General features: G+C 42.0%; 1 protein-coding gene and 1 long non-coding RNA gene across 3 annotated transcripts in view; both read left to right on the top strand.

Annotated features, from left to right (window-relative positions):
• Positions 1-91: 91 nt before the first annotated feature.
• The window catches only part of IQGAP1 (IQ motif containing GTPase activating protein 1), a 63,451-nt gene continuing 40,055 nt past the window's right edge, over positions 92-23,487 (top strand). The window contains exons 1-10 of one of the 2 annotated variants that reach the window (XM_084532817.1): positions 92-214; positions 1,890-2,087; positions 5,939-6,038; positions 17,272-17,428; positions 17,770-17,847; positions 19,087-19,163; positions 21,323-21,390; positions 22,123-22,236; positions 22,536-22,714; positions 23,362-23,452. In XM_084532817.1, the coding sequence (XP_084388943.1) occupies positions 2,042-2,087; positions 5,939-6,038; positions 17,272-17,428; positions 17,770-17,847; positions 19,087-19,163; positions 21,323-21,390; positions 22,123-22,236; positions 22,536-22,714; positions 23,362-23,452 (910 nt within the window). In that variant the 5' untranslated portion in view covers positions 92-214; positions 1,890-2,041. Of the gene's footprint in view, positions 215-1,889; positions 2,088-3,936; positions 4,076-5,938; positions 6,039-17,271; positions 17,429-17,769; positions 17,848-19,086; positions 19,164-21,322; positions 21,391-22,122; positions 22,237-22,535; positions 22,715-23,361; positions 23,453-23,487 lie in introns of those variants that run through there. The other variant, XM_084532816.1, reaches the window with a different exon arrangement.
• Positions 14,587-15,708, top strand: LOC311442628. Its single transcript, XR_014696783.1, has 2 exons — positions 14,587-14,922; positions 15,542-15,708. It is a non-coding gene; the product is annotated as an uncharacterized lncRNA (long non-coding RNA).

The raw sequence follows: 23,487 nt of genomic DNA, 5'->3' as shown, positions 1-23,487 counted from the left end.
GGGAAGTAACGGGAGGATGGGCGAGCGCGCCGGCTTTCCGGAAGAGTCCCCGGGAGCAGCTGGCCGGGCCGGGCTAGTCCGGTGCCCTCCTCTCCGCTCCTGGGGCGCTCTGGCGTGGCCGCAGGAGGACGGCTGAGTGACTCGGGTGGTTGTGGTGGCAAGTGTTGGTCCAGAAGGGCCCTTCCAGAACAGCAGCAAGCTCGCAACCTTCTAGGTTGTTTTCTCGTCTTTGTTTTTGGCATTTCTTGTCAAGTTTCTTTATTGTTTTCTTAGGATGTGTGGCATTGTTCTATCCACTTTAGTTTGACCTTGGTCTTACCTGTTATATGTTGGTCTCACCTCAAGTACTGTGTACAGTTGTGGGTGTCACAGCATAAGGAGGGCGTAAAAATATTAGCCTCTGCAGGTGGGCAACAGAGGTGGCGATGGGGCTGGAGAGGAAGATGTGCGAGGAGCGGCTGAGGTCACTTGGTTTCCTCAACTTAGAGAAGAAGAAACTTGAGGGACAACCGAATTGCTTTTCTTCCTGTGCGTTTTTACTCATTATGTCTTCATTCAGTAGAAAGTAGCGTTAAGCATAATGTTTACTATTTGCAACAGATAAATAACTTTACTGTCCAAGTGTGTTTGGTTTGTGATCAGTTTGTCGTAGTGTGCTCTGTTTTGTAGGAGAAAGTTCTCATGTTATGTTCCTACAGGGAAGAAAAATGTTCAAGTACGTAGCCTAACTATCTAAATAAAATTGTCTCTTAATACCCTCTCTGACATGTATGCATTTATTTTCCTATAGCTATATTTGCAGTATACTGGGAGCTCCAACAGTATTGTTCTATTGTGTATCAATACAATCAAACCATTCTCTTTATATTGACAAAGCTTCTATTGGCTGAACAAAGACTGGAGTTTAGCTAGGCAATTGTTCATCATTGACATGAATGTCACAGTGTGCAGTTGTGCCAGGAAAACTACGTGATACTCCTGCTTTTAGGAAGCTGTATTTGAGGGTTAGCACTGTTAGCTTCAGTCTTGTGGTGCTGAAAGCAGTCACAGTCCTTCCGTATTCGTTAGAGGCTGTGGTTCAATCCCATGCTTCTGACTCAAAGTTCTGTGCTAACAGGCGGCTTATGATTAACGCTAAATTGAAATACGATTGTTAACTGACTATAAAGCTAATCATGTTATAGTAAGATTATATATAGTTAAATATGTGGAGAGTGATGGCTCAATATTTGACCCTAGAATGCTTTGCCTGTAAATGCCGAATATATAATTTAGTGGTATATTGTACATTGCTAATAACATGGTGCTTTTATTTATGTAAATACATACTAATTTAATCTGACAGGGAACTCTTGAATCTGAACATAATAGTCTTCTATACCCATAAATCAAGGTTATAGTAGCATTCTGTCACAAAAAGTGCGACTGTCAGGTGTCTTTCTTGAGAACAAGGCAGAAGGAAATGATGTAACATTTCCCTCTGCAGAGGGAACGTTTGCCTATTGCAGTTGTGGGTGGGGGGAAGCTAATTTTTGGGAAGGTAAAGTTAGTGATTTGTTGGAAGTGAGTCATACTAAAAGTAAAGCTAGAATTAATTATGAAAGCATTTGAAATAGAGATATGGCAGCTTTTTTGTCATTGGAATTTCTTGTTTGATGGTGAGAGGTACGGGTTTGAGCTCCACTAAATATAGTGGGCTGGTTAAGACTTAAATTACTTTATTGGTTCTCAAAGTGCCTTTGTAGGTAGGCTACATGAGAACAAGTACAGGCAAAAAAAAAAAAAAAAAAAAAAAAACATTAAAAGGTGTTAAAAAATAAAAGAAGGGGAGGATGTCTGTGCCACAGACAAAATAAATTTTGAATCGCCCCATGTTTTCCTTCCTCTAGGTAGCTGTGGGGCTTCCCTGGACCTTACAGATGCTTCAAGTGAAAGAAATTGTACCTGGTGCTTGGAAACAAGTACACAGTGTTTGCAGTTCAAGAAGTGTTCTTGCCAGCTTGCCCATGTTGCACTGTCACAGGGAAAAGGAGAGGTTTTCATGATGGTTTCTGTGAATGGAGAGATTGCTCACCTTCCTACAAAGAGTAAGTGCTCCTCTGCTATTTCATCAGCCTGTGGCTGTGTGTTAGCTGCATGTCCTGACTATAGCAGGACTGGGCAGGGTTAGGGTTCCTCCTTGTCTGTTGCTTGCTCTCAGTCTTCCATGAGGAGTCCTGCAGACTGTGTGCATCTAGAGCTGTGTGCCAGGCAGCTCCCGGCTGTATACATGCATTTTATGTGTATATATACGCACGTGCACATTAAGTGTGTGTGTGTATATAACACACATGCATGTGTGTTTAAAACATACACTGGGTCATTTGAGGCAATTCTGTCAGATTCATGCAGGGCATTCTGGGCCTGTAAGAACAGAGAATGTAGCTAAACTGGGTAATTAGAGAAGACAACAAAAACGAATACGGACCTAAACCTCAGTACAGGTATAGAGGATAAGATTTAAACGTATCTTGAATGAATGTGGTCTAAAGGGAAAGGTCACATATGTCTGTAAACACATGAGGTGCAAAAAATAATGTTAAGAAAAAATGACTAATGAAGATGAGAAGATTCATCAGAATGAAGGCTGCTAAGATGTGGTGTGGCACTAGATGTTATTTTTATTTCAGCGATCTGGGCCGGCTCCATGTGTACTACAAAGAGAGTAAGTGATGACTTAGAATTCTTAGTGCTAAATGGAACATAGAGCAGATCCTACTCCCTCTTCAGCCTTTATTTTGCTAAAAATTAGGATATGTCTGAAAAATTCTTCAGTGGAAAACTGTTTGAATAGGCTATTATTTCCCAGTCTTTCTTGGAATGCAAGGCCTTACAATACTTTGCACAGGCGGGTGGAATAATTGTATATACTATACTGTTTGGAGGAGGACAGAGGAGGTTAGAGATGCCTTATGTTTCAGTGATAGCCTGCAGCTAGGTTGTCTTGAAGTGACTATAGAATTGCAGCTTCAGAATCTTCAGGTTTTCTAAAAATCTTTTTTTTTTTTTTTTTCTCCCAGCACCATTTATAGACATCTATCTTGTAAAGGAAGTGACAAATAAACACCTTCAAAAGAACATATAATAGTAGTTTAAATAAGGGACTGAATTTTGGAGCTCTTCATTTCCTCAGGGAAGAACTAATGACTAGGCATTAAGGCCAAGTACTATTTAAAAAAAAAATCTAGCTGAAATTTTGAAACTGAAAAAGTTTCAAAAAAAAAAAAAAAGAAAAAATAGGTATCTCTGTAATGCTGTTTGTAAGGCTGACTAGTAAATATTCAACATTTAAAAAAAAAAAAAAAAGGACAAGCAACAGGAGAGGCAATAGATCAAACACACAGATACACAAGAGAGTCTACGTAAGCCTGGCCTGGTGGAGTGTATGTAAGGGGGAGGGGTGGGATAACTGTCAAGGCTGATTTTTATCTGGCTGCAGTGTATCTGTCCACTGGGGCTTGCAGGGCAGTGCTGCGTGTGTAAGGGTTGGAAGTTTTGGGCCTGGTGGCTGTGGAGTGCTGGCTGGCTCGACCTAGGCTGCATCCCATGTAACAGGGCTGGCAGGCCAGGGATTAGCTGAGTGTTGCCAGCGGGGCTGACAGGAAATCTCAGGGTGCTACAAGTGGGACAAAGTCTGGTCCCCTGTGAGGGGGACCCCGAGGCAGGCAGGGTGGGGCCCGCGGGAGCACAGTGCTCTGCGAGTGGGCGGACCGAAGTCCCAGCAGGGCTGAAGGATGCGGACTGGGCCGCGCCGGTCGCTGAGTCCGGCTGAAACCACAAGGCTGGCAGGAGGGGCGAGCCGGCGGCCGAGACGGGGCAGGCTCTCACCCCGGCCACGGCAGCGGATGAGGCTGGCGGAGGCGGCCGGGGCGGGGAGAGAGGGAGCGAGCGCGGTGCGGCGGCTCCGCCCCCGCCACACCCGGTGCGGCAGGAAGAGGAACGGCCGCGCCCTGGTCCCGGCCGGCCCTGGTCCAGCGCAGCGCCATGGCGGCGGAGGAGGTGGACGGGCTGGCCATATCCCGGCCGCATTATGGCTGTGAGTACCGGGGCTCCCAGGCTCGGGTCCGGGAATCGGCGGGGCCGCCAAGTAACATCCTACCCGGCGACGCCCAGCCCGGCTTGCGCAGCCCGTGCCTTCCCGGGGACCGGTGCTGAGAGCGGAGGCTGCGGCGCCGCAGGCGCGGGGAGAGCGTGGGGTCTCGGTTCTGCTGCTGGCCGGCGGGCCCTACCGGCGGGGTGCGAGGGCCCCTGGGCGCGGCCCGCCGCGCCTCCCACGGGGCGGGCGCCGAGGGTCTCGCCGCCGTCTCTTCCCCGGGCGCTACAGAGCGCTGGGAGAAGGTGCTGGGCGCGCGGCGCTGGGGCGGTCTCCTGCCGTCGGGGAGCGGGGGGTGCCCGCGCCTCCCGCGGGCGAGTCCCGCGCCTCGCCCAAGATGTCCGCCGCGGGGAGGGGAGCACGGCAGGGCGGGGGCGCCTCTGGTGGGACGGGACGGGGCGCGGCGGCGGCGGAGTCTCGGCAGGGAAGGGGCGCGGCGAGCCGCCGCGGTGGCGGACCCTTCCGTCTGCCTTCCTGTTCGTTCCGGTAAAGGTGCCTGACGTACCGTCCGAAACGCGATCGGAAGCGTTTAGGTTGAACGCCTTCACTTCCTTGGACACGCGCTCACAGTAGAGAGGGAGGCTTTAGCTCAAGGGTTCCGAAATGTACGCTTGCTTGTGCAAGCTGTCACGTCAAGAATGAGTAAAGATGAGGAAGAGGCTGTGAGGCGGATGGGAGATGGCGTAAGCGACGGCCGGTCGGACCGCGCGGTGCCGACCGTGCCGCGGCGAGGCCTGGGGCGGGCGGGGAGGGCAGCAGCAGGTAGAGTCCCGCGAACGGGGCGGGGCGCGCCGCACTCGGTGTATTGTCGGAAGGAAGGACAGAGCAGGGGGAATCGGGAGGAGGGAGAACTTTCCCGTGGTATTAGGTGTTACTCTGTGGCTTGGGGCAGGTTTTTATAGCTTTGGGAGGGGTTGATGGAAGCAGGAAGGTGCTTCTGAGGTACTTCGGACAGGTTTCTGAGAGAAATTGCTTTGCAGTTTCAACCAAGGTCTTGCTTGGTCCCAAATGCTATGGTTACTACCACGTCAGTTTTTGTTTGTTTTTATTAAAGCATTTTAGGTGTAAGCTAGTCTTTGATTAATTGTGGTATGAGACACTTCCTATTTGTCAAGTTGATCTGTAAAACCTAAAAAATGTGCTTTTTTTTTTTCTCCTCATGAGAGCATGGATGAGGTACTTAGTTGTAAGAGTGGAAAGGACAGGCTATATCACGAAGGCTTTGAATGTATAGAATCTGAAAGATTTAGGCATATGCCCGTAGGTAGGTCCTCAGCTTGATCAAAAGATGATATGCAGGTTGTGGATCTGAAAGGTTCACCTCCAGATAAGGGTCCATGAGCATTTCCATCTTTTTAGAGATGAAGTATGACAATATAGAAGAGATTATATGACGTGAAAATATGCTGTTAGCCTTCTTTAATCTTTGAGTACTAAAACAGAAGATAGGTGGAGAGATGCGTGGTCACTGATGTGCCTTTGAGAAAGAGGAAGGCAAAGCTAGAAGAAAGAAAGAAAAGAGAAGACTTTGCTCAGTGGAAGATGGGGAGAAAGCGGGCTCAGAATCAAATGGGGAAATCAGGCAGAGGGAAGACATCAAACTTACGTGATGAGGGAGGAAGGGTAAGGAAACAAGGTCTCTTCTGTTGCTTGCAAAGATCAGGTGTGTTTGGTCCCTCATTTTTCTGAATCAAATAAAACGTGTGGTGAGTTCCTGGGGGAAGGGTTGGATATGATTTTTTTGTGTGCCTGTCTGGCTGCATTCAGTCTTCAACCACCTGACAATGTGTTTTTGACTATTTGCAGCTGTCTTGGATAATGAGAGATTAACAGCAGAGGAAATGGATGAAAGACGACGCCAGAATGTAGCGTATGAATACCTTTGTCATCTGGAGGAAGCAAAGAGGTAAGAAGAAGAAGGACTGAAATTGCTGGTGATTTAAAAATAAATAAATAAATAAATAAATGGATATTTGGTGAGGGGAATGATTACTACTGAACTTATTTTTTCTGACTTTTTGCTTAATATGTTGAAAAAAATGTTGAACTTATTCCTGGCCTCCAGCATGTATGTAGCTTTTATGTCATCTTCATGTTTAGTAAGCGTGAAAGTATGCTGTGTTACTTCATACAAAATGAAAGTATGATCAGAAGATAGTAGATGCTATGTATTTGCTATTAAAGGAAAAAAAACCCACAAAACTAATACTAAAAACAAATCTGTGAAGTCTTATTGTTAATATTCTCAAAATCTTTCTTGCAAACATTCAATCCTATATGCTGTATGTGGAGAATAGGAATGAGACAGACCAGTTTGCCTATTTGTTTCCTTTCCTGACAGATGTCTTTTCATGCCTTTGTATAAATTGATTTTTTTTACTTGAATTTTTAATGACTATTGAAACTGAGATTGCGACTAAAGGCAAGTTTTAAAGAACAAGATTGAAGAAAAAGAGGTGAGGTAATGTTTCTGTTAGTGACTCCTACAAGACTTAAAAATAATGCTAGTGTTTCAGTTTGCATTTTGTAATTAGTCAAGAAACGAATTGTGAACATAGTTTCTTTGTTCTCACAAAGACCTAGGCAATCTAGCTAGTATGACACAGAAAGTAACTTCTGTTGCAGCAGAAAAGTAAGGAACATGAAAAAATGTGTTCTAACTAGAATTTGCTCAATAGTTCTGTCTGTCATTTGAAAGATGGTACAGGTTAAGAGCCAGAAAACTTTCTCTTCCTCTGACTGGTGATATATTTTGGAGCATCTGTATAAGTCTCCCCCAGCAAGACAGACGTGTTCCACTGCAGTGTTTTATAGAATGGAGTAGTTCAGTTGGAAGGGACCTACAAAGATCACCAAGTTCGACTGTCTGACCTCTTCAGGGCTAACAAAAAGTTAAAGCATACTATTGAGGGCATTGTCTTGAATGCTTTTTGGATGCTGACGGACACGGGGGGGACATCAGTCACCTCTCTAGGAAGCCTGTTTCAGTGTTTGACCGCCCTCGTGGTAAAGAAATCTGTTCCTAATGCCCAGTCTGAACCTCCTGTGGTGTGACTTTCTGCTGTTCCTACATGTCCTGTCATGGGTTATTGGGGAGCGGAGACCAGCACCTCCTTTGGTGTTTCCCATTTTCAGGAAGCTGCAAGGAGCAATGAGGTCCTCTCTTGATCTCCTCTTCTCCAGACCAGATGGCCCAAGCATCCTCAGCCTGTCCTTGTAGGACATGCCTTCCAGCTCTTTTACCAGCCTTCTTGCCCTCCTCTGGTTGCTTTCATGGACCTTAACATCCCTTTTATATTTTGGAGCCCAGAACTGCACACAGTAATCAATATGAGGCCGCACCGGTGCTAAATACAGCAGGGAAGGAAGTCATGTTTCTTGACTGGCTGACTATGCTGTTCAATGCACCGCGAAATGTAGTTTGCCCTTTTGGCTGCCAGGGCACACTGTGGCTCATGTTTATAGGAAAGAAAACAGATCTTGTACAAGATCAGTGCTGGCAGAGTATAAAGGAGGACTCATTTTCAGTACTTCATTCCAGGATTTTAATAGTTCATGCCGCTGTAAAATACTTTTGAAGGGGCTAGGAGGACTCCGCTTATACTATAGTCTTTCAGGTACTTCATAGCAATTGTCACTACTGCACATCTACAGAGGTTGCTTAGGTACTAGCAGATAATAATTTTCTCTCCATGCAGACTTGGATGAGGTGGGACTAGTGAGAAAGATAGAAATGTATCTCAAAATCACCCTGTCCCTCTGAATAAAAAATCTTTAGGATCGAATGCTGAGCTACAGGGAGAGATGAATGCCATTATAAGTCACCATGCATGCTTGAATGAGCCCCAGAAAAACCACTTAGACATTGGCTTCAGAGTGGATGCTTTCTGAGATGCTTGTATTCTATTCAATTCTTTGTCCAGACTTGACAAGAAAGTTAGGCAAAAATGCCTAATACAGGCCACAGCTTTAATATTCTCATTAAGCTGATGCTTATTCGTGGAGACTTACTTAGCCTTTGGATAAATAATCTTTAACTAAAGTTTCTTGGCTGTCCTGCGTCTGCTTCCAGCTATTGCCTCAGCATTGACAAGGCTGAGTGGTTAAGCATTTGTTTTTGCTGCACCTTGTCAGGAATTATGTTTTTCCTGTTTTGTCCCAGGGACAAGCCTAGTTGTTGACATTGTCTTTTTCGAAGAAGGGAGTGACAGATGTGTCATTCAAAACACAAGTAGCGGTAATACAGTCTCCCACTTTGGCAGTCAGAGCACTTACTTTGCTTAATGGCCTACAGGCTGTCTATACACATGCGAGGGAATTCCTGTCTCCTATAGCTGAAGCCATACCACTTTGCATAAGAGTTAAAGATTGCATGACCAGAAGGAAAGAATCAGGAGTCCTTTGTTTAGTGATTAAAATACACAGGTGAGAGCAGACAGGCTTGAGTTCATGCTCTGTTTCCAAGAATGTTTTTCATTACTGAACAGTCTTTATAAATTGTCTTTTTTGTTTTTTGTTATGAATTACTGCTAGTATAGCCAAAAAGAGGGCTTTGGGCTGCATTGCTGGAAAAGAGTTTTAACTTAAACAAACAAAAAAACAACACCTTGAATTCAAACAGTTTATTATATTTAAAATGTATGTAATTGTCCTGAGATTTTCTGTATTTACTTCTTTGCCGGTAGTGTAACTGAGATGTAATGTGTGAATTAGGCACTGCAGCGTTTTGCTTGTGCTGCTAATGGCAGTGTCTCAGCTTTAGGTATGGATTGGAGAGTTTCTCATCTTTTTTCATAGTGAGAGATTTTCATATGAAGCTATATCTCTGAGGAGACTTAATAGTGGAGCAAGGTATCTAGTGCACATCACACTCTCAGAAGCCGAAGAGGTGAATTTTCTAACATCAACGTCTGTTCAGACAGTGGGAGGTGATTGAAGAACAAATCTTATCCCTACCCCACCTCCCCATCATATTACAATATAATATCCCATTCAGACTGGGTAGTTTATATCATTTTTTATAGAACATAAAGGCACCTAAAGGGCAACTAAAATGATATGAATATCATGTTGATGGGTTAATGTGGGCCCACTTCTCCAGTCTGTCCAGACCCCTTTGGATGGCATCTCTTCTTTCTGTCGTATAATGTCACAATCCTTGATAATACTGTGCTGGGGGAGAGAATAAGTCAGTAGGTGAGAGACTGATGCTTTTTTTTTTTCTTTTTTTTTTTCCCCAATCATTGCTAGTGGAACAATGCCTTATTTCAAAATTTGAAGATAACGTTATTTGAGAGACTGGCTGCCTGACAATACCTGTTGTTTAGATATTTACTTTTGTGTCTTCTGAAGGAACGCCTGGTTCTAAAGTGCAAATAATGGTACTAGCTGCCTGTAGATACTCAAGGATCTTGTCTTGGAGGGGAGTATGCATTTAATACTAGTTATGCTGACTGACTAGAAAGGTGAATGTATTTAATTTGGACAAGCTTCAGTAAAATTGGAAGGCCTACATTACCCATGAGGTTGTGTGATGAGATTGGAGAGTTAACTCTGGCTTAAAGATGATCGTTTCTGTGCTAGGGAGATGGAGGAACCAGAGTGGGAATTCTATAGACTGTAATGCCTCCAGTGGTTTCACCCTGATGGGCAGCACCTCTCTCTCATTGCCCCTCTTCAAAGGAGCGGGGTGAGACTAATATTAAGTGCTTGTTAATAACAGACTAGAGCAGTGAGAAACTAAAAGCAAACGAAAAACGCCTCCTCCTCCCCCCCCCCCCCCATTTTCTGCCTCCCTCTGAGCAGTGCAGGGGAATTAAGGCTGTGGTCAGTCTCTAACACTTCCTCTTCTGTTCTAGCATAGTCTTATTCTCATCTCTTTGCTTCAGCATGGGGTGCCTTCCATGGGATGCAGTTATTCTCAAACTTATCCTGCGTGGGCTTCGCACATGCTGCAGTTCTTCAAGAAGTACTCCAATATGGGTCTATACCACGGGGTCCCTCCTTCAGGAGCATACTGCTCCAGTATGGGTTGTCATGTCCACACCCCCACTGGGTGGTAGCTCCTGCCAGATCGCCTGTTCTTATACCGCCACCTCCACAGGCTCCAGTGTGGAGATTTGCTTTGCTGTGGTATGCCATGGGCTGCAGGGGAGTTGAGTTAAAGGATGATTATCAGAGTCCAGCATTTGCCTGTTTCAGATCCCTGCTAAGAGCTTTCACTGAAACAGCTTCACAAAGTTGAATGTATTTAATAAGGCAACAGATATAACAGATTTGCAATTGCTGTTGATAAATACACTTACCGCTGTAGTGCTAATATATGATAATAGTGCTAGCAAAATGCTATCCCTGATATTCCTCACCAAAGGGTGGAGGTGCAGAGGTTACCAAGAAGTTGTCCCTGTCTTGAATCACAGAATCACAGAATTTTCTAGGTTGGAAGAGACCTCAAGATCATCGAGTCCAACCTCTGACCTAACGCTAACAGTCCCCACTAAACCATTTCCCTAAGCTCTACATCGAAATGTCTTTTGAAGACCTCCAGGGATGGTGACTCCACCACTTCCCTGGGCAGCCTGTTCCAATGCCTCACAACCCTTTCAGTGAAGAAGTTCTTCCTAACATCTAACCTAACACTCCCCTGACTCAACTTAAGCCCATTCCCCCTCGTCCTGTCACCAGGCACGTGGGAGAACAGGCCAACCCCCACCTCGCTACAGCCTCCCTTGAGGTACCCATAGAGAGCGATAAGGTCACCCCTGAGCCTCCTCTTCTCCAGGCTGAACAAGCCCAGCTCCCTCAGCCGCTCCTCGTAGGACTTGTTCTCCAGGCCCCTCACCAGCTTTGTCGCCCTTCTCTGGACCCGCTCAAGCATCTCCATGTCCTTCTTGTAGCGAGGGGCCCAAAACTGAACACAGTACTCGAGGTGCGGCCTCACCAGAGCTGAGTACAGGGGGACGATCACCTCCCTAGCCCTGCTGGTCATACTGTTCCTGATACAAGCCAGGATGCCATTGGCCTTCTTGGCCACCTGAGCACACTGCTGGCTCATATTCAGCCGACTATCCACCATCACTCCCAGGTCCTTCTCTGCCTGGCAGCTCTCCAACCATTCCTCTCCCAGTCTGTAGCTCTGCTTGGGGTTATTGCGCCCCAGGTGCAGGACCCGACACTTGGCCTTGTTGAACTTCATGCAGTTGACCTCAGTCTTGGTGGAAGAGAAAGTCACAGCCTCTTCTAGGTTTCCAATTCCTTTCCCTCCGCCCCAGCTTTTCCTTTTTCTTCTCTCTAACTTCATCTTCTCTCTTTTTTTAATCCGTTTACACTAACTCCTAATGTTCTTTTATATCCTGACCTTATCTGTTCCCTCCCTGTGGTGATGTTTAGCATGATTTGGGTGAAGAGTTGAGTACTGTAGTCATATCTGTTTAGCATATGCTTCTTTAAGCTCATTAGCATGTTCAGGGGTGTGAACTTTAATATTCATTTTACACATCGAATCAAAAGGTTTCACTAGGGTACTAGGGCCCTCAAGATTCTGTTCTGCTGCCAAAATAGGGCTGTCTCACCAATACTAGACTCCTTCCTCAGCAGCCTCTCATATGAAGCTTGCAGACCTCCATCCACAAAGTTTGTATAAGAGAGAAAAACTGCTTAATTCCCCTTTACTTAAAGCTGGTGCTTATCTGAACAAATCTGACTGTTCTCCACAAGGGGGATAGCCTGCTCCATCATGGACCTCTCTGCAAGCTGCAGGGGAACTTTTCTCTTTTCAGTGGTCCCCAACAACAGGACAAGAGGCAACAGGCATAAACTGAAACAGAGGAAGTTCCAACTGAATATGAGAAAGCACTTATTTACTGTGAGGGTGACAGCACTGGAACAGGTTGCCCAGAGGGGCTGTGCAGTCTACTTCTCTGGAGATACTCAAAACCCGTCTGGATGTGATCCTGTGCAACGTGCTCTAGGCGATCCTGCTTGGCAGGTGGGTCAAACTGGATGATCTGTAGAGATCCCTTCCAACCTCAACCATTCTGTGATTATGCCTTAGTGCCTGGCGCACCTTCTCCCCTCCTTCAGTGTCCTTGGTGTCTGTGGAATTGTTTTTCTCTGCATTTACTCACAGCAGGCCCCTTTTGGAGCTGGCTGGAACTGGCTCTTATCTAATGTGGGGCAGCTTCTAGACTCTCCTCAGAGAGACCACCCGTGCAGCTCCCCTGCTACCTAAACTTTGCCACATAAGCCTAATACAGCAACTGAATAAATGCTGTTAAACTACAGTCAAACAAGCAAAAAAACCAAAAACCAAAAAAAAACAAACCTCAAGGTTTCTGTGGAAACCTTATTGATGGCATAGTGTTCTAATGTCTAAACACTGCTGCCTATCAACCACGTTTATTTTTTTCAATGAGACTTGAAAAATGCTTGCCTTTCACTTATTTTTGTCTTTTTTAAGGATGATAAGTATTAGTTTTAACATGAGCATAGAAAGTTTTAAATATAAACGCTTTTGCATAATGCTTTTCAAAAACATTCTGTCCTCAGGTCTAGCATAGGGTTAAACTATGCTGCAAGAAGGGGGAGCATTATTATATGTAAATTGCCCTGGTTTTGTAGTTACATTAACACCCACTTAGGAACTTGTTGAAACAGGTATTAGAACATGGAGACAGTTTATGTTCTCATTACGCATTATTTGTCTTCATGGAGGTGCTTAAGCAGAACTTGCTGCAACCGTGTTCTTCAGTAAGGTGTTAAGTTAGGTGGTTGTATGCTCCCTCTTTCCTTTTAGGTCTTCCTACCTTTGAGCAAGGTGAGTGTTCCCCCCACTCCCAAGGTTATTCAGAAGAGAATTGTGAGCTTTATTATTAGCATTTGGACTCTTCCAGGGTTCAAGTGACTCAGTGTCCTCTCAAGAGTCTTTGGCTCTAATGATCTAAGGTGTGTAAGTGACATTGCAGAATCGCAGAATGGCCGAGATTGGAAGGGACCTCTGAAGATACGTAGTCTGACCCACCTGCTGAGCAGGATCACCTAGAGCACATTGTGCAGGATGGCATCCAGGCGGGTTTTGAATATCTCCAGAGAAGGAGACTGCACTACCTCTCACGGCAACCTGTTCTAGTGCTGTCACACTCACAATAAAGAAAATTCTTGTCCCACTCACAAGGGAGGGAAAAGATGGTTGCTTGAGCTGGTTATAGGGAGATTGGACTAGATAATCTCAAGAAGACCCTTCCAACTTCAGAGACTCTGAAAGCTGAGTAGCACAGGAAATGCAGCTGTGTGTTGTGGGATAGGGGAAGAGCATAATTTAAATGATAGTAATGAGCTTGCTTTACAATATCTTTTGGATAACAGGCCAGAATTTTTAAACTTACGTCATGTCTTTTCTATTACTCATTCAGTTGCTTTGCACATTTTCTAGAACTTGAAGAAGAATAAAGTTTCTGAGAAGAAAGCAGCAAAAAGCAGGAATTTAGTAGTTGCAAAAAAATGAGTTTCCTTTTTTAGCTCACATATGGAAGCTGGCCAGGTATTCCCAGAAACCTTTTCTTCCTTGTAATGCTATTCCTTGATGCTTTTTCCAGTCTCCATATACTGGTTGCAGTTGGAAGCCCCACCTTTTCTCAGACTCAGACTGCCCTCCACAGTGTAATATGTCTCATTTGGGATTTGAGGTGCTCTCCCAGTCTTACTGTTTGATTCCCAATTCTTGATTTGCAGCAGAAGCAGCCTTGAGAACATTCTGTTCAAGAAGATGTGGTGACTAGTATGCTTTTAATCTTTTTGGTAGTGTTTGAATTCTTAATTTTAAAAAGTACTTGAGGAAATACAGCAGTCTAAGTCTCAAAGTACTGCATTTATTTCACATCAGAAAGGAAAGTATGGTCTTTCACTATCGGAGCCTGTTCAGAAGCTTACAGGAAAGCTCTTGCTTTCCATGCTAGACTAGACTCAAATTAGCAACCTGCTATATATATATATACTTTTTCCACTTCAAAATTGTTACCATCTAAGTGCACCATATCTGATGTGATAAGTAGAAGGTAGCTGAGACTTTGAGATTATTAGTTCTGTTAAATTTGTACTAGAGAGACTGAGCATCCTTTGCGTTGTGAAAGTTTCTCTAATACAGACAGGGTGTTTTGGTTTTTGTCTTTTCTCATGTGTAGTCTCTGTCTATGACTTGTATGTGTCCCGAGTTGATGCCTTCTGCACTCATATCCCTTTACTACATAAAATTTGTAAGCTGTTCATATCGAATACCAAACCGATGTCAAAACTTGTTGAACTGTTTGTCTTTCTGCAATTTGTATTTTCGTACTTTTACTCAGTTTCTTACTCCCTTAACATGACCTTTGGGTTGTATTTGTTTTCCAGTTAGTCATATAAGTCAGTCCTCTGACTTCAAGTAATTTTTTTTTTTTTTTTTAGGAAAGCAAGTAAAACTGACAAGAAGCGTAAGAGACTTGAGGCTTGGAAATGTTGTTGTATTTATGTATCTTTCCAAAAACTTCTGTGTGCTTCTCCAGAACATGGAAGGCAACTTCTGTATTTCTAGAGTATCTACTCTTTTGGAATGGAGGAAAAAGGTGTTTCCCTTTCTGGATGTGGTGTTGCAATGTCCTGTTTCAAGGGACTTTTCAAGCAGTGCTTGAGTCTAGTCATTTTTGTGTAATTTGTCACAACTACTCCAACCAGCTACTTGTTTCCTGATTGAAAGTTCCTCCATGCGGAGTTTTTATAATCTGAATGTTCAGAGCAGAGACGACAACTGCCATGGTGTACGTTTTCTAAAGAGTTTTTTTTTTTTTTTAATGGTTTATTAAGAAACTTAAGTTTGGGAACGTGAGAAAGACTAGAAGTGGGTGAGGAGGCTGGAGAATGAGAAGTTGACAGAAGCTGGAAGATTCTGGTGTGTTGTCCATTTCTTGCTGAGAACCACTCCCTTGAACTATTGCTGTTATGGGAGGGCTGCCAGCAGGAACATAAAACTGTTTTCTTGATGTTGTTTTGTGAGTGCTAGTTCCTGAGAAATGTGGTTTCCCTTCCCTTCCCCATCATTCCATGCTCTGCTGAAATTGTCACTTTTGGAGACATCTCATTGCTGTCCTGATTTTATGATCAGTTAGTGTGGCAAGCTCATTGAAAAGCTTCTTGGCACTTTTTCTTGCTTGTGTTAGCTTTTCAGAGGTGTCACCTCAGTTGTTTGGAGCTGTAGATGCGTCAACTGTGAAGAAAAGGCTTTCCTGGGCAAAGAGGAAGAACCTTAAAATTACGTAGTTGTTTTCATTCAGATGGAAGAATCAGTAGAACTAAGATTTGGGGGCAGTAACAGTGGCTTATTCTAGGTACTTAATGATGAGCAGCTGTGAAAATTTCATAAGTTTCCTTTTGAATTAGGTTTTCACAGTGTGTGCCCTCTGGAGAGAAATGCAGATACTTAAAATAATGTGAATAACCAAAGCAACAACAGTAAAATCAAGCTGTTTATAAAACCTATATTGAATCATGAGAATCCTTTCTATAATGAGTCCGTCAGAATAGCTCTCTGCTGAAGAATCCACAAATTGGAAAAAAAACGTCTGGGACTAGATCTTGAAGGAAGAAAAAACCCAAACTCAAACAGAAGTGCAGGAGGTATGAATTAAGAACGTGGGGACTTAATGCTGCATTTACTTTATGGTTATTTTCTAGATGCTCTTTGGTGTAGGCAACAGAATTCACAGATGATGTTTACTTATCCTCAGATGTTTTTTTCTATTTGACTTGTACCTTTAATCAAACACAGAATTTGAGCAAAGAACAAAGCACTAGTGTTATACTTTCTCTTTTAAAGAACAATGGCTTGTTTATCTTAAAAGGCAGAAGGCTACTTTATGCACTGACAGACAACATTGTATACTAATGTTTCAAGTAGAGACCAAGAAAAAATAGATTCAGATGTGAGAACTTGACTGGCATTCCTCTTGAGTTTTAGTAGCAAAGGTGTACAGTTTATCTGAAATTTGTTTTCCCAAATATTCTGTTTATGTTAGCAGACTTAAAAATGGAGGAGTTGTCACAGAAGAAGAGGGTGGCTCTGTGGTAGCTTACAAAAGAAGGAAAGCCTTAGGAATAGCTGAAAATAAATGCAGGCAAGACAGTTAAGAAGACTACCTAAGACTCTGTATCTGCACTAGTCGAAGTTATATTTCATTTGATCATTAAAATGTTGCAGCCTGTGAGATTTTCCATTTTCACAAGTGCCTACCTGCCTTAGGTAATTAGAAATGCAGTTTACTGCCTTATCTGGCCTTTTCAGGAGAGAATAAAAAATGCCCGTGGTGAATTCGGAAGCATCTCATCTCCTTAGGCTACTTCTACAGTGTTTTGTAATTGAAATCAAGAGTAAACTGTGCAAAAATATCGTCAAAATTGAAAATAAATGTTTGTTAACGTATTTATTTTAGTTAATGCAAAGAAATCATCATGTATTTTCTTGCTCAAGCTCAAGAGATCACTTTTTTTTGTCATGTTTTCACCTGTTACAGGTTATGTAATTTTTAGCTCTTTCCCTTGAGCGTTCCTTGAATGCTGGACTGAAAATTGGAGATTCAGAAGCAGATTTACGTAGAATCGAGTAGTTCAGTTGGAAGAGACCTATGAAGATCACCAAGTCCAACTGTCTGACCTCTTCAGGGCTAGCAAAAAGTTAAAGCGTACTATTGAGGGCATTGTCTGAATGCCTTTTGAACACTGACGGACACGGGGGAGACATCAGTCACCTCTCTAGGAAGCCTGTTTCAGTGTTTGACCGCCCTCGTGGTAAAGAAATCTGTTCCTAATGCCCAGTCTGAACCTCCTGTGGTGTGACTGAACTGCAATAGCACCATTAAATTAAATGAGACAGAAGGCAACAAGAAAATCAGTTGTTATGAGGAGGCTTAATATTTTGTCTGAAGCATTACTGATTAGTATCTTAATGACACACTTTCCGATAGTGCTATAGCGACTTTCAGCCTCTGCGCTAAATAAATAGTATGCTGGAGAGTAACATAGCGGTAACAGCAAGGCACTTACTTGGCATAGAGTTGTGTTCACAAATTGGAATTATATTTAAGTGACCTACTTTGTTCGTCTTGCATTTACAGATGGATGGAGGCCTGTCTGAATGAGGAGCTGCCCCCCACAACAGAACTCGAAGAAGGCTTGAGAAATGGCGTCTACCTGGCCAAACTTGGAAACTTTTTCTCTCCTAAAGTCGTTTCTGTGAAGAAAATCTATGATAGGGAACAAACTAGATATAAGGTGAGAGCTGCTCTCTGGGTATTGGATTAGGTATAGTTTTACAATAGGAAAACGTGCACGTGGATGTGCGGACTGAATAAGCAGAAAGTTACGTTATTTTAGTGTTACCTGAAAAACTCCTCCTTCACTTTAGAACATTGGGTAAGTGAGGGGAGTGGACTCTTAGCTTTATGTCTGTGCTTGTGTTCATGAAAGAACTTGCCCTATTATAAATAAGCAATATAATTGTACATAGAAGACTTCTTATGCCTTTTCTGTAAGAGTATGGTTTCCACCATCTGTCTTGTCAGTTGTGATATTTTGTCTGCCCTCCCTCTTGTTTCTGCCTATTTTTATTTCAGGCAACTGGTCTTCATTTCCGGCACACTGATAATGTAATTCAGTGGCTGAATGCCATGGCTGAGATCGGTCTCCCAAAGGTAATTCCTATGTTGTATGTGTTGATAAGTATATAATCCCCAAAAAGCTTTACATTCTGTGGAAGCATTTGCTGTTTAACTAAAATCGTCAGTCTTCTATATAGTTGGTTCTTCATTCTCTAGATTTGCATTTCTATAGAAAGTCCATCCTAAAATATGCTGACATACTTCATTCTGCTGTGAGAGAATGATTAGGAGAAAAATAATTTGTTCTTCTGTACAGTATCCTTCATATCACAAGTCTGGCATACCATCTGCATTCTGATGAGCAATTTCTGAGCTACAGTTAGATTGTGGTAGTTTTATGGAAACCTACACTGAAAGAAGCAGTGCACCAGAAAACAGTAGATACTCAATTTTTTCAGATTTGCCTATGAAATTTTTAAATTAATTTGAAATATGTTCCTGGTGTAACTTAAATATGAATTATTGGCTATACTAAAGGAAAGAATGGCCTGATACCTCAGAGGAGTTCAATAAACGCTATTGTCTGAACATATATGGAACTGTGGTAGTTCGGCACTGATAACCAAGTTGCATTAATGGATTCTAAGTGTATTATTTGTTTGTTTTCTGTAAAACGTACTCGGTATCACCAAAGCAAGCGTTGCATAACTTAATCTGCTGTGTTTTATTTGGATATATGCTTGCAACTTGGTTATTTTATATTTGGCAAAGTTTTTCAAATAACTTGTTGAGGTTTAGTAGTTGAGCCTTGTTGGGATTTTTGATGATCTTAAAGGAATAAATTTGGGATTCGGAAATATCGAAATACCCCTCAGTAAGTTTGCAGATGACACCAAGTTGGGGAGAAGTGTCGATCTGCTGGAGGATAGGAAAGCCCTGCAGAGGGACCTGGACAAGTATTTTTGTCCAGACAAAATCCTCATTCTCTCTTCTACTGCAAGTATTTTTTCATCGTTTTAGCTTTCACCAAAGTCCCCGTTAACATCTTATGGCCTGGTATCTTGGTAGGCACACGAAGGAAGGATTGTATGCTTTCACGTGTGTAGAACTTGGGCAGGGAGAAGGAAGCCTTGGTTTGGGTGAAAGAAACAAAAGGAAAGATTGACACTTAAAATAGGAGAGATGTTGAGCTAGGGGCAGAGAAGCTCAAAGAATTTTGTTTGGTGGGCTGCTTCATTAATGTACTGCAGAAGACCTGGGCTTATCACAGTTATGACATTGAGGTATATAGAGTGAGTATTGTTCAGACTGCTAACTTTGTTTTATCTTCAGATATTCTACCCAGAAACTACAGATATCTATGATCGCAAGAACATGCCACGCTGTATCTATTGTATTCATGCACTCAGGTAAGGTGTACTAGGCAGAAGTCTAATTGCTTCTGAAATCTGTTTAAAAAGCTGAAAGCTAAGGGGTGGAGAGCTGAGCTGGAGGGTAGATGGGGACAAATTCTTTAGCAGAACTGTTGTACCTGATTGGAGCAAAGATCCACGTAGCCCGTATTTTGTCTCAGACAGTGGCCAATTCAGATGCTGAGGAGAAAAATAACCAATCAAGTATGTTGTGACTACTACCTTCCCAACACATTTCTCCCCTTCCTCTCTACTCTCTGAGCCAGAGATTAACAATAAAATAAAATATGGGGGCATAAAGGAAAGTTTGAAGCCTTAAAAGCTGTGTAAAAGAACATACTGGTCTATTCAGAGATCAGTCAGTACACTGAACAAAATCTAGTAGGATCATAGCTATGTACCGTAGTATGTGTATCTTGATGTGTATCACAGTAAGTGATCAGGCAGTAACTGTTGCTGAAAGGTCTCTTAAATTTTAAAATCTCACATAGACAGTGTATGATAATTTATATCCTTGAGGAAACTGGTAGGGGCCCCTTTGTTGATACTTCCCAATTTGATGGGATGACACGTTAGGCTTCCCGATTCTGCCTCCTCCCCCTCCCTTCCTGGCACCTGGCAGCCTGGTTTGGATGGCTTTTGGAAGATGTGATTTTTACATAAGAAGGATTCCTTCTGTAGAATATAGTGGGTGATTTAATGCTGGATTGCATACATTTGGATCTTCATCTGTTTGCTCAGTTTCAGTTCTCTAGAACAGCTTGTTCTGCTGTTTGATCTGTTGCCAATGCACAATCCATACAGATGGCTTGCATTTATCTGAATGCTATTTGGATTGTTTTAGATCAAGTTGTTATTTATAGAAATGATGAACTTGATTCAAGATTATATCTAAAATGAGTTATCACTGTAGAATAAGTTACTCAAGAGTTTGTGTAGACCTGTGATGGGGTATGCTGCTGCTATCAAGAGATCTGTTCCTTTTTGTTTAAGTTCTGTTGAAGTTTCTCCCTTGCTAGCAGCTTTGTAGCTACTTTATTCCTAGAGTTGGCTAGCACAAGTTCTTGTTACATGTTTCTTGTTAGAGCCTGGCCATTTTCTATTTTTTTCCTCCTATACAGCAGTCAGAATGGTGGACGATAACCAAGTTTAGTTAGAAAATTAGGCTTGCTGCTGAAGACTTTCTAGATCATATTCAGGAAAAGAAAAATAATTCAGGGAGGAAATTGAATAGTATTTAAGTTAAAGCTGAAGAATTTATAATCTTTAATAATACCTTTTTACTACTTAATTGAAAAAAAAAAAAACAACCTCTTTCATCTGAAATGTTCTATAGCTGGTTTCTCTGCAAAGGCAGACTTCTCAAGATTGTGATTTTTAAATAATTTTGCTTACCATCAAAAGAGAAATAGTTATGCCATGTACATGTAAACTTGGAAAAGGATATTTTTTAAAAAAAAAGCTTCTTATTTTTTCAGGCATTGTGTACCACTATTTTCTGGTTAAAGACGTAGAACACTGTGTTGTTCACATTCCATAAGTCATAGGTGTTTCTGCCTAGTGCTTGTGTTTAATAAAAATAATAAAATATTGCTTAGATCTGTAAAGATTGGAGATTTAGATTTTTATGAGTTTAGGTCATGTGAAAAGGTGAAATTGTCTGTCCTTTCTTTGCCATGCAAGTCAGAACTGAGTTTAGCCTGAGGAATGGTTATGTTTTTTTAAATAATTTATTTTTAATGTTCCTGTATAATTAGATATTTTACTAGAGGGTACATGAGCTGTGCTGAGCCAGCCTGACAGGCAAGAAGGATGAACTTGTTTCTCTTTCTCCAGTCCTAGCTATCCTTAGCTGTGTGGATTTATCCCTCCTTAGTAGCAGTTCCGTTTCTTGTCAGGCTCCTTTGTCAGTTGGATCAATACACTGAAATTAAAGAAAAAAGACTGAGTTAATATGTTAATACCATTTTAGTAAGTTAGATCAGCTTAGTGAAGTCACGTGCAGCTGAAAAGGGAGGAAGAAGAGAGTCAGCTCTCATTCTGTTGGTGATGTATTATGCTGGTTTACCTGAATGGTTCCTTAAATCTTTATTTCCTAAAATTGTTAGAACCATGAGGAAAAATTACTAGTTCTGATTGATTATTTTCTTTTGCAGCCTGTACCTGTTCAAACTGGGTCTTGCCCCGCAGATTCAGGACCTATATGGGAAGGTAGACTTTACAGGTAAAAAGAAAAACTGTGCTGATGTTGTGTTGTAGGCATTATATAGATCAGTGAAAGGGTTGTTACTGTGGGAGTCCTAAATGCAAATTAAAATCAATATTAGTGGCTGTGAGAAGTTCCAGTAGTTAAAGCAAAAGATTTGTTTTGAGTGCTTCTAAGACAGGTAGTTAAATAGTCATTAGTTCACTAATCATTACTTTCACAAATAACAGTTGCTTAATATTTCACCGCTGTTGGTGTAGGATGCTTTAGGCTTGCCTTCATCCCATTGGGAGAAGTTTTAATCTTCAAGTTGGTAAGCAGTTCTGAGTTCCCTTAAGAGTTTAAAGTAGAGCTGCTTATGTCCCTATGCCTCATCAAGATTTCAGTTACTTGATTTGTACAGGAGTGTCAAATTGTGTGTTCTGCGTTTTCAAAATTACTGCCTGAGGACACACACTAGATTTAAATGCTTTATTTTCCTGCAAACCAGTTATTGATTATACCTATAAAAGGCTAAACTAACAGCACTGTTTTTGAGTTATGTGGTGTTTTGCAATAGCGTGTCTCAATATCTTCCATTTCCCTTTCATATCCTCCATATCCCCTTTTCTCAATGCAGTCTCTCTGCAGGAAAAAGGAATGCTCAAGTATCATTTGTGCGTTTTCCTGACTTCCTATCATATGTATTGATATACATAGCTGTTTCCTAGTGCATTTTAGCCTATATAACACTTTTAATGTACATTTTAGAGGAAGAAATCAGTAATATGAGGCTTGAACTGGAGAAGTATGGTATTCAGATGCCTGCCTTCAGCAAAATTGGAGGAATTCTGGCAAATGAGCTCTCTGTGGATGAAGCAGCATGTGAGTCATCTTATGTGATTATTCAAATCAGCATATTAAATAATAAGGGTCAGTTTTAATGCACCTTGTTTTAAGACATTATAGGTCTTTTTGAAGAGAGGGAAGAGGGTTTACATGTGAATTCTTTCTGCTAGAATACACTACTAAGAAGTAAGACATCCTTTTCTGTCAGGAACACAAAAACATGCTGGTTTTGCTTTCCGGTTAACTTGCAGATAATTCTTTTATTTTCAGTCAAGTTCTCAATTTTTAGCAGGGCTGTTGTGTTTGTGGCTCTCAGGCTGTGGCTTGTTTTTCAGTACATGCTGCGGTCATTGCCATTAATGAAGCAATCGACCACCAGGTTCCAGCTGACACACTTATGGCAATGAAGAACCCTAATGCCATGCTGATAAATCTTGATGATCAGCTGGAATCCACTTACCAGGACACTCTCTACAGAGCAAAACAAGACAAGATGGAGAATGCTAAAAACAGGGTAAATCAATTATTTTAATTCATCTATTTGTTTGCATTTCAATTATGTATTGTAGCTTAAGCTGTGAGGGAATTCACAGAATGTGTTACAGTCCTGTATATATAGTGTTAGGTTATTAATATTTATTCCTGATGATATTCTAATATGGCACCCAGTAACCCATCTTCCTATGGTAGAAGACGGCAGTTAGTTGCTTTACACTGTTCAGCTATCTGAATTACGCATTGTATATGTAGACGCAGCATTCATGTCATCCTTTATATGTTGGGAATGCTATCCGTCTATCTTCAAACTATATTAATACACTTTTATATCAACGAAATGGTGAGCATAACCAATTGACCCTCCCAGTAGGGTTCAAGGTAGCTTATTGCACTATATATCAAATGCCTAGGTATGTCTTCTGCTTTCCGTGTCGTGGAGCTCTGCCGTGTGTTCAGGTAGAGTCCATAAATTGAAATATGGTGTTTCTATGCCACGTGTTTACTTCTAGGGCTTTTAGCATGTGTAGGTCATGGATAGATGACCCATCTCAGCTCTGTATGAACAATTGTGCTCACTGACTTATTTACATGAAAGGATTATGAACGATCTCTGAAGACAAAGGAGATCATAGAAACACTAACTAGTTTTTATTTCATTTTCAGATTGCCTCAGAAAATTCAGAGAGAGAGAGAGATGTGTATGAAGAACTTCTGACTCAAGCTGAGATTCAGGGAAACATCAATAAAGTGAACAGTAGGTATCATGCTAAAGTAATAGTCCTGGTTAAA

Source organism: Aythya ferina, assembly GCF_964211825.1.
Source record: "Aythya ferina genome assembly, chromosome: 11".
Classification (NCBI taxonomy): Eukaryota; Metazoa; Chordata; class Aves; order Anseriformes; family Anatidae; genus Aythya; species Aythya ferina.
This window is presented reverse-complemented; position numbering and strand designations above follow the sequence as displayed.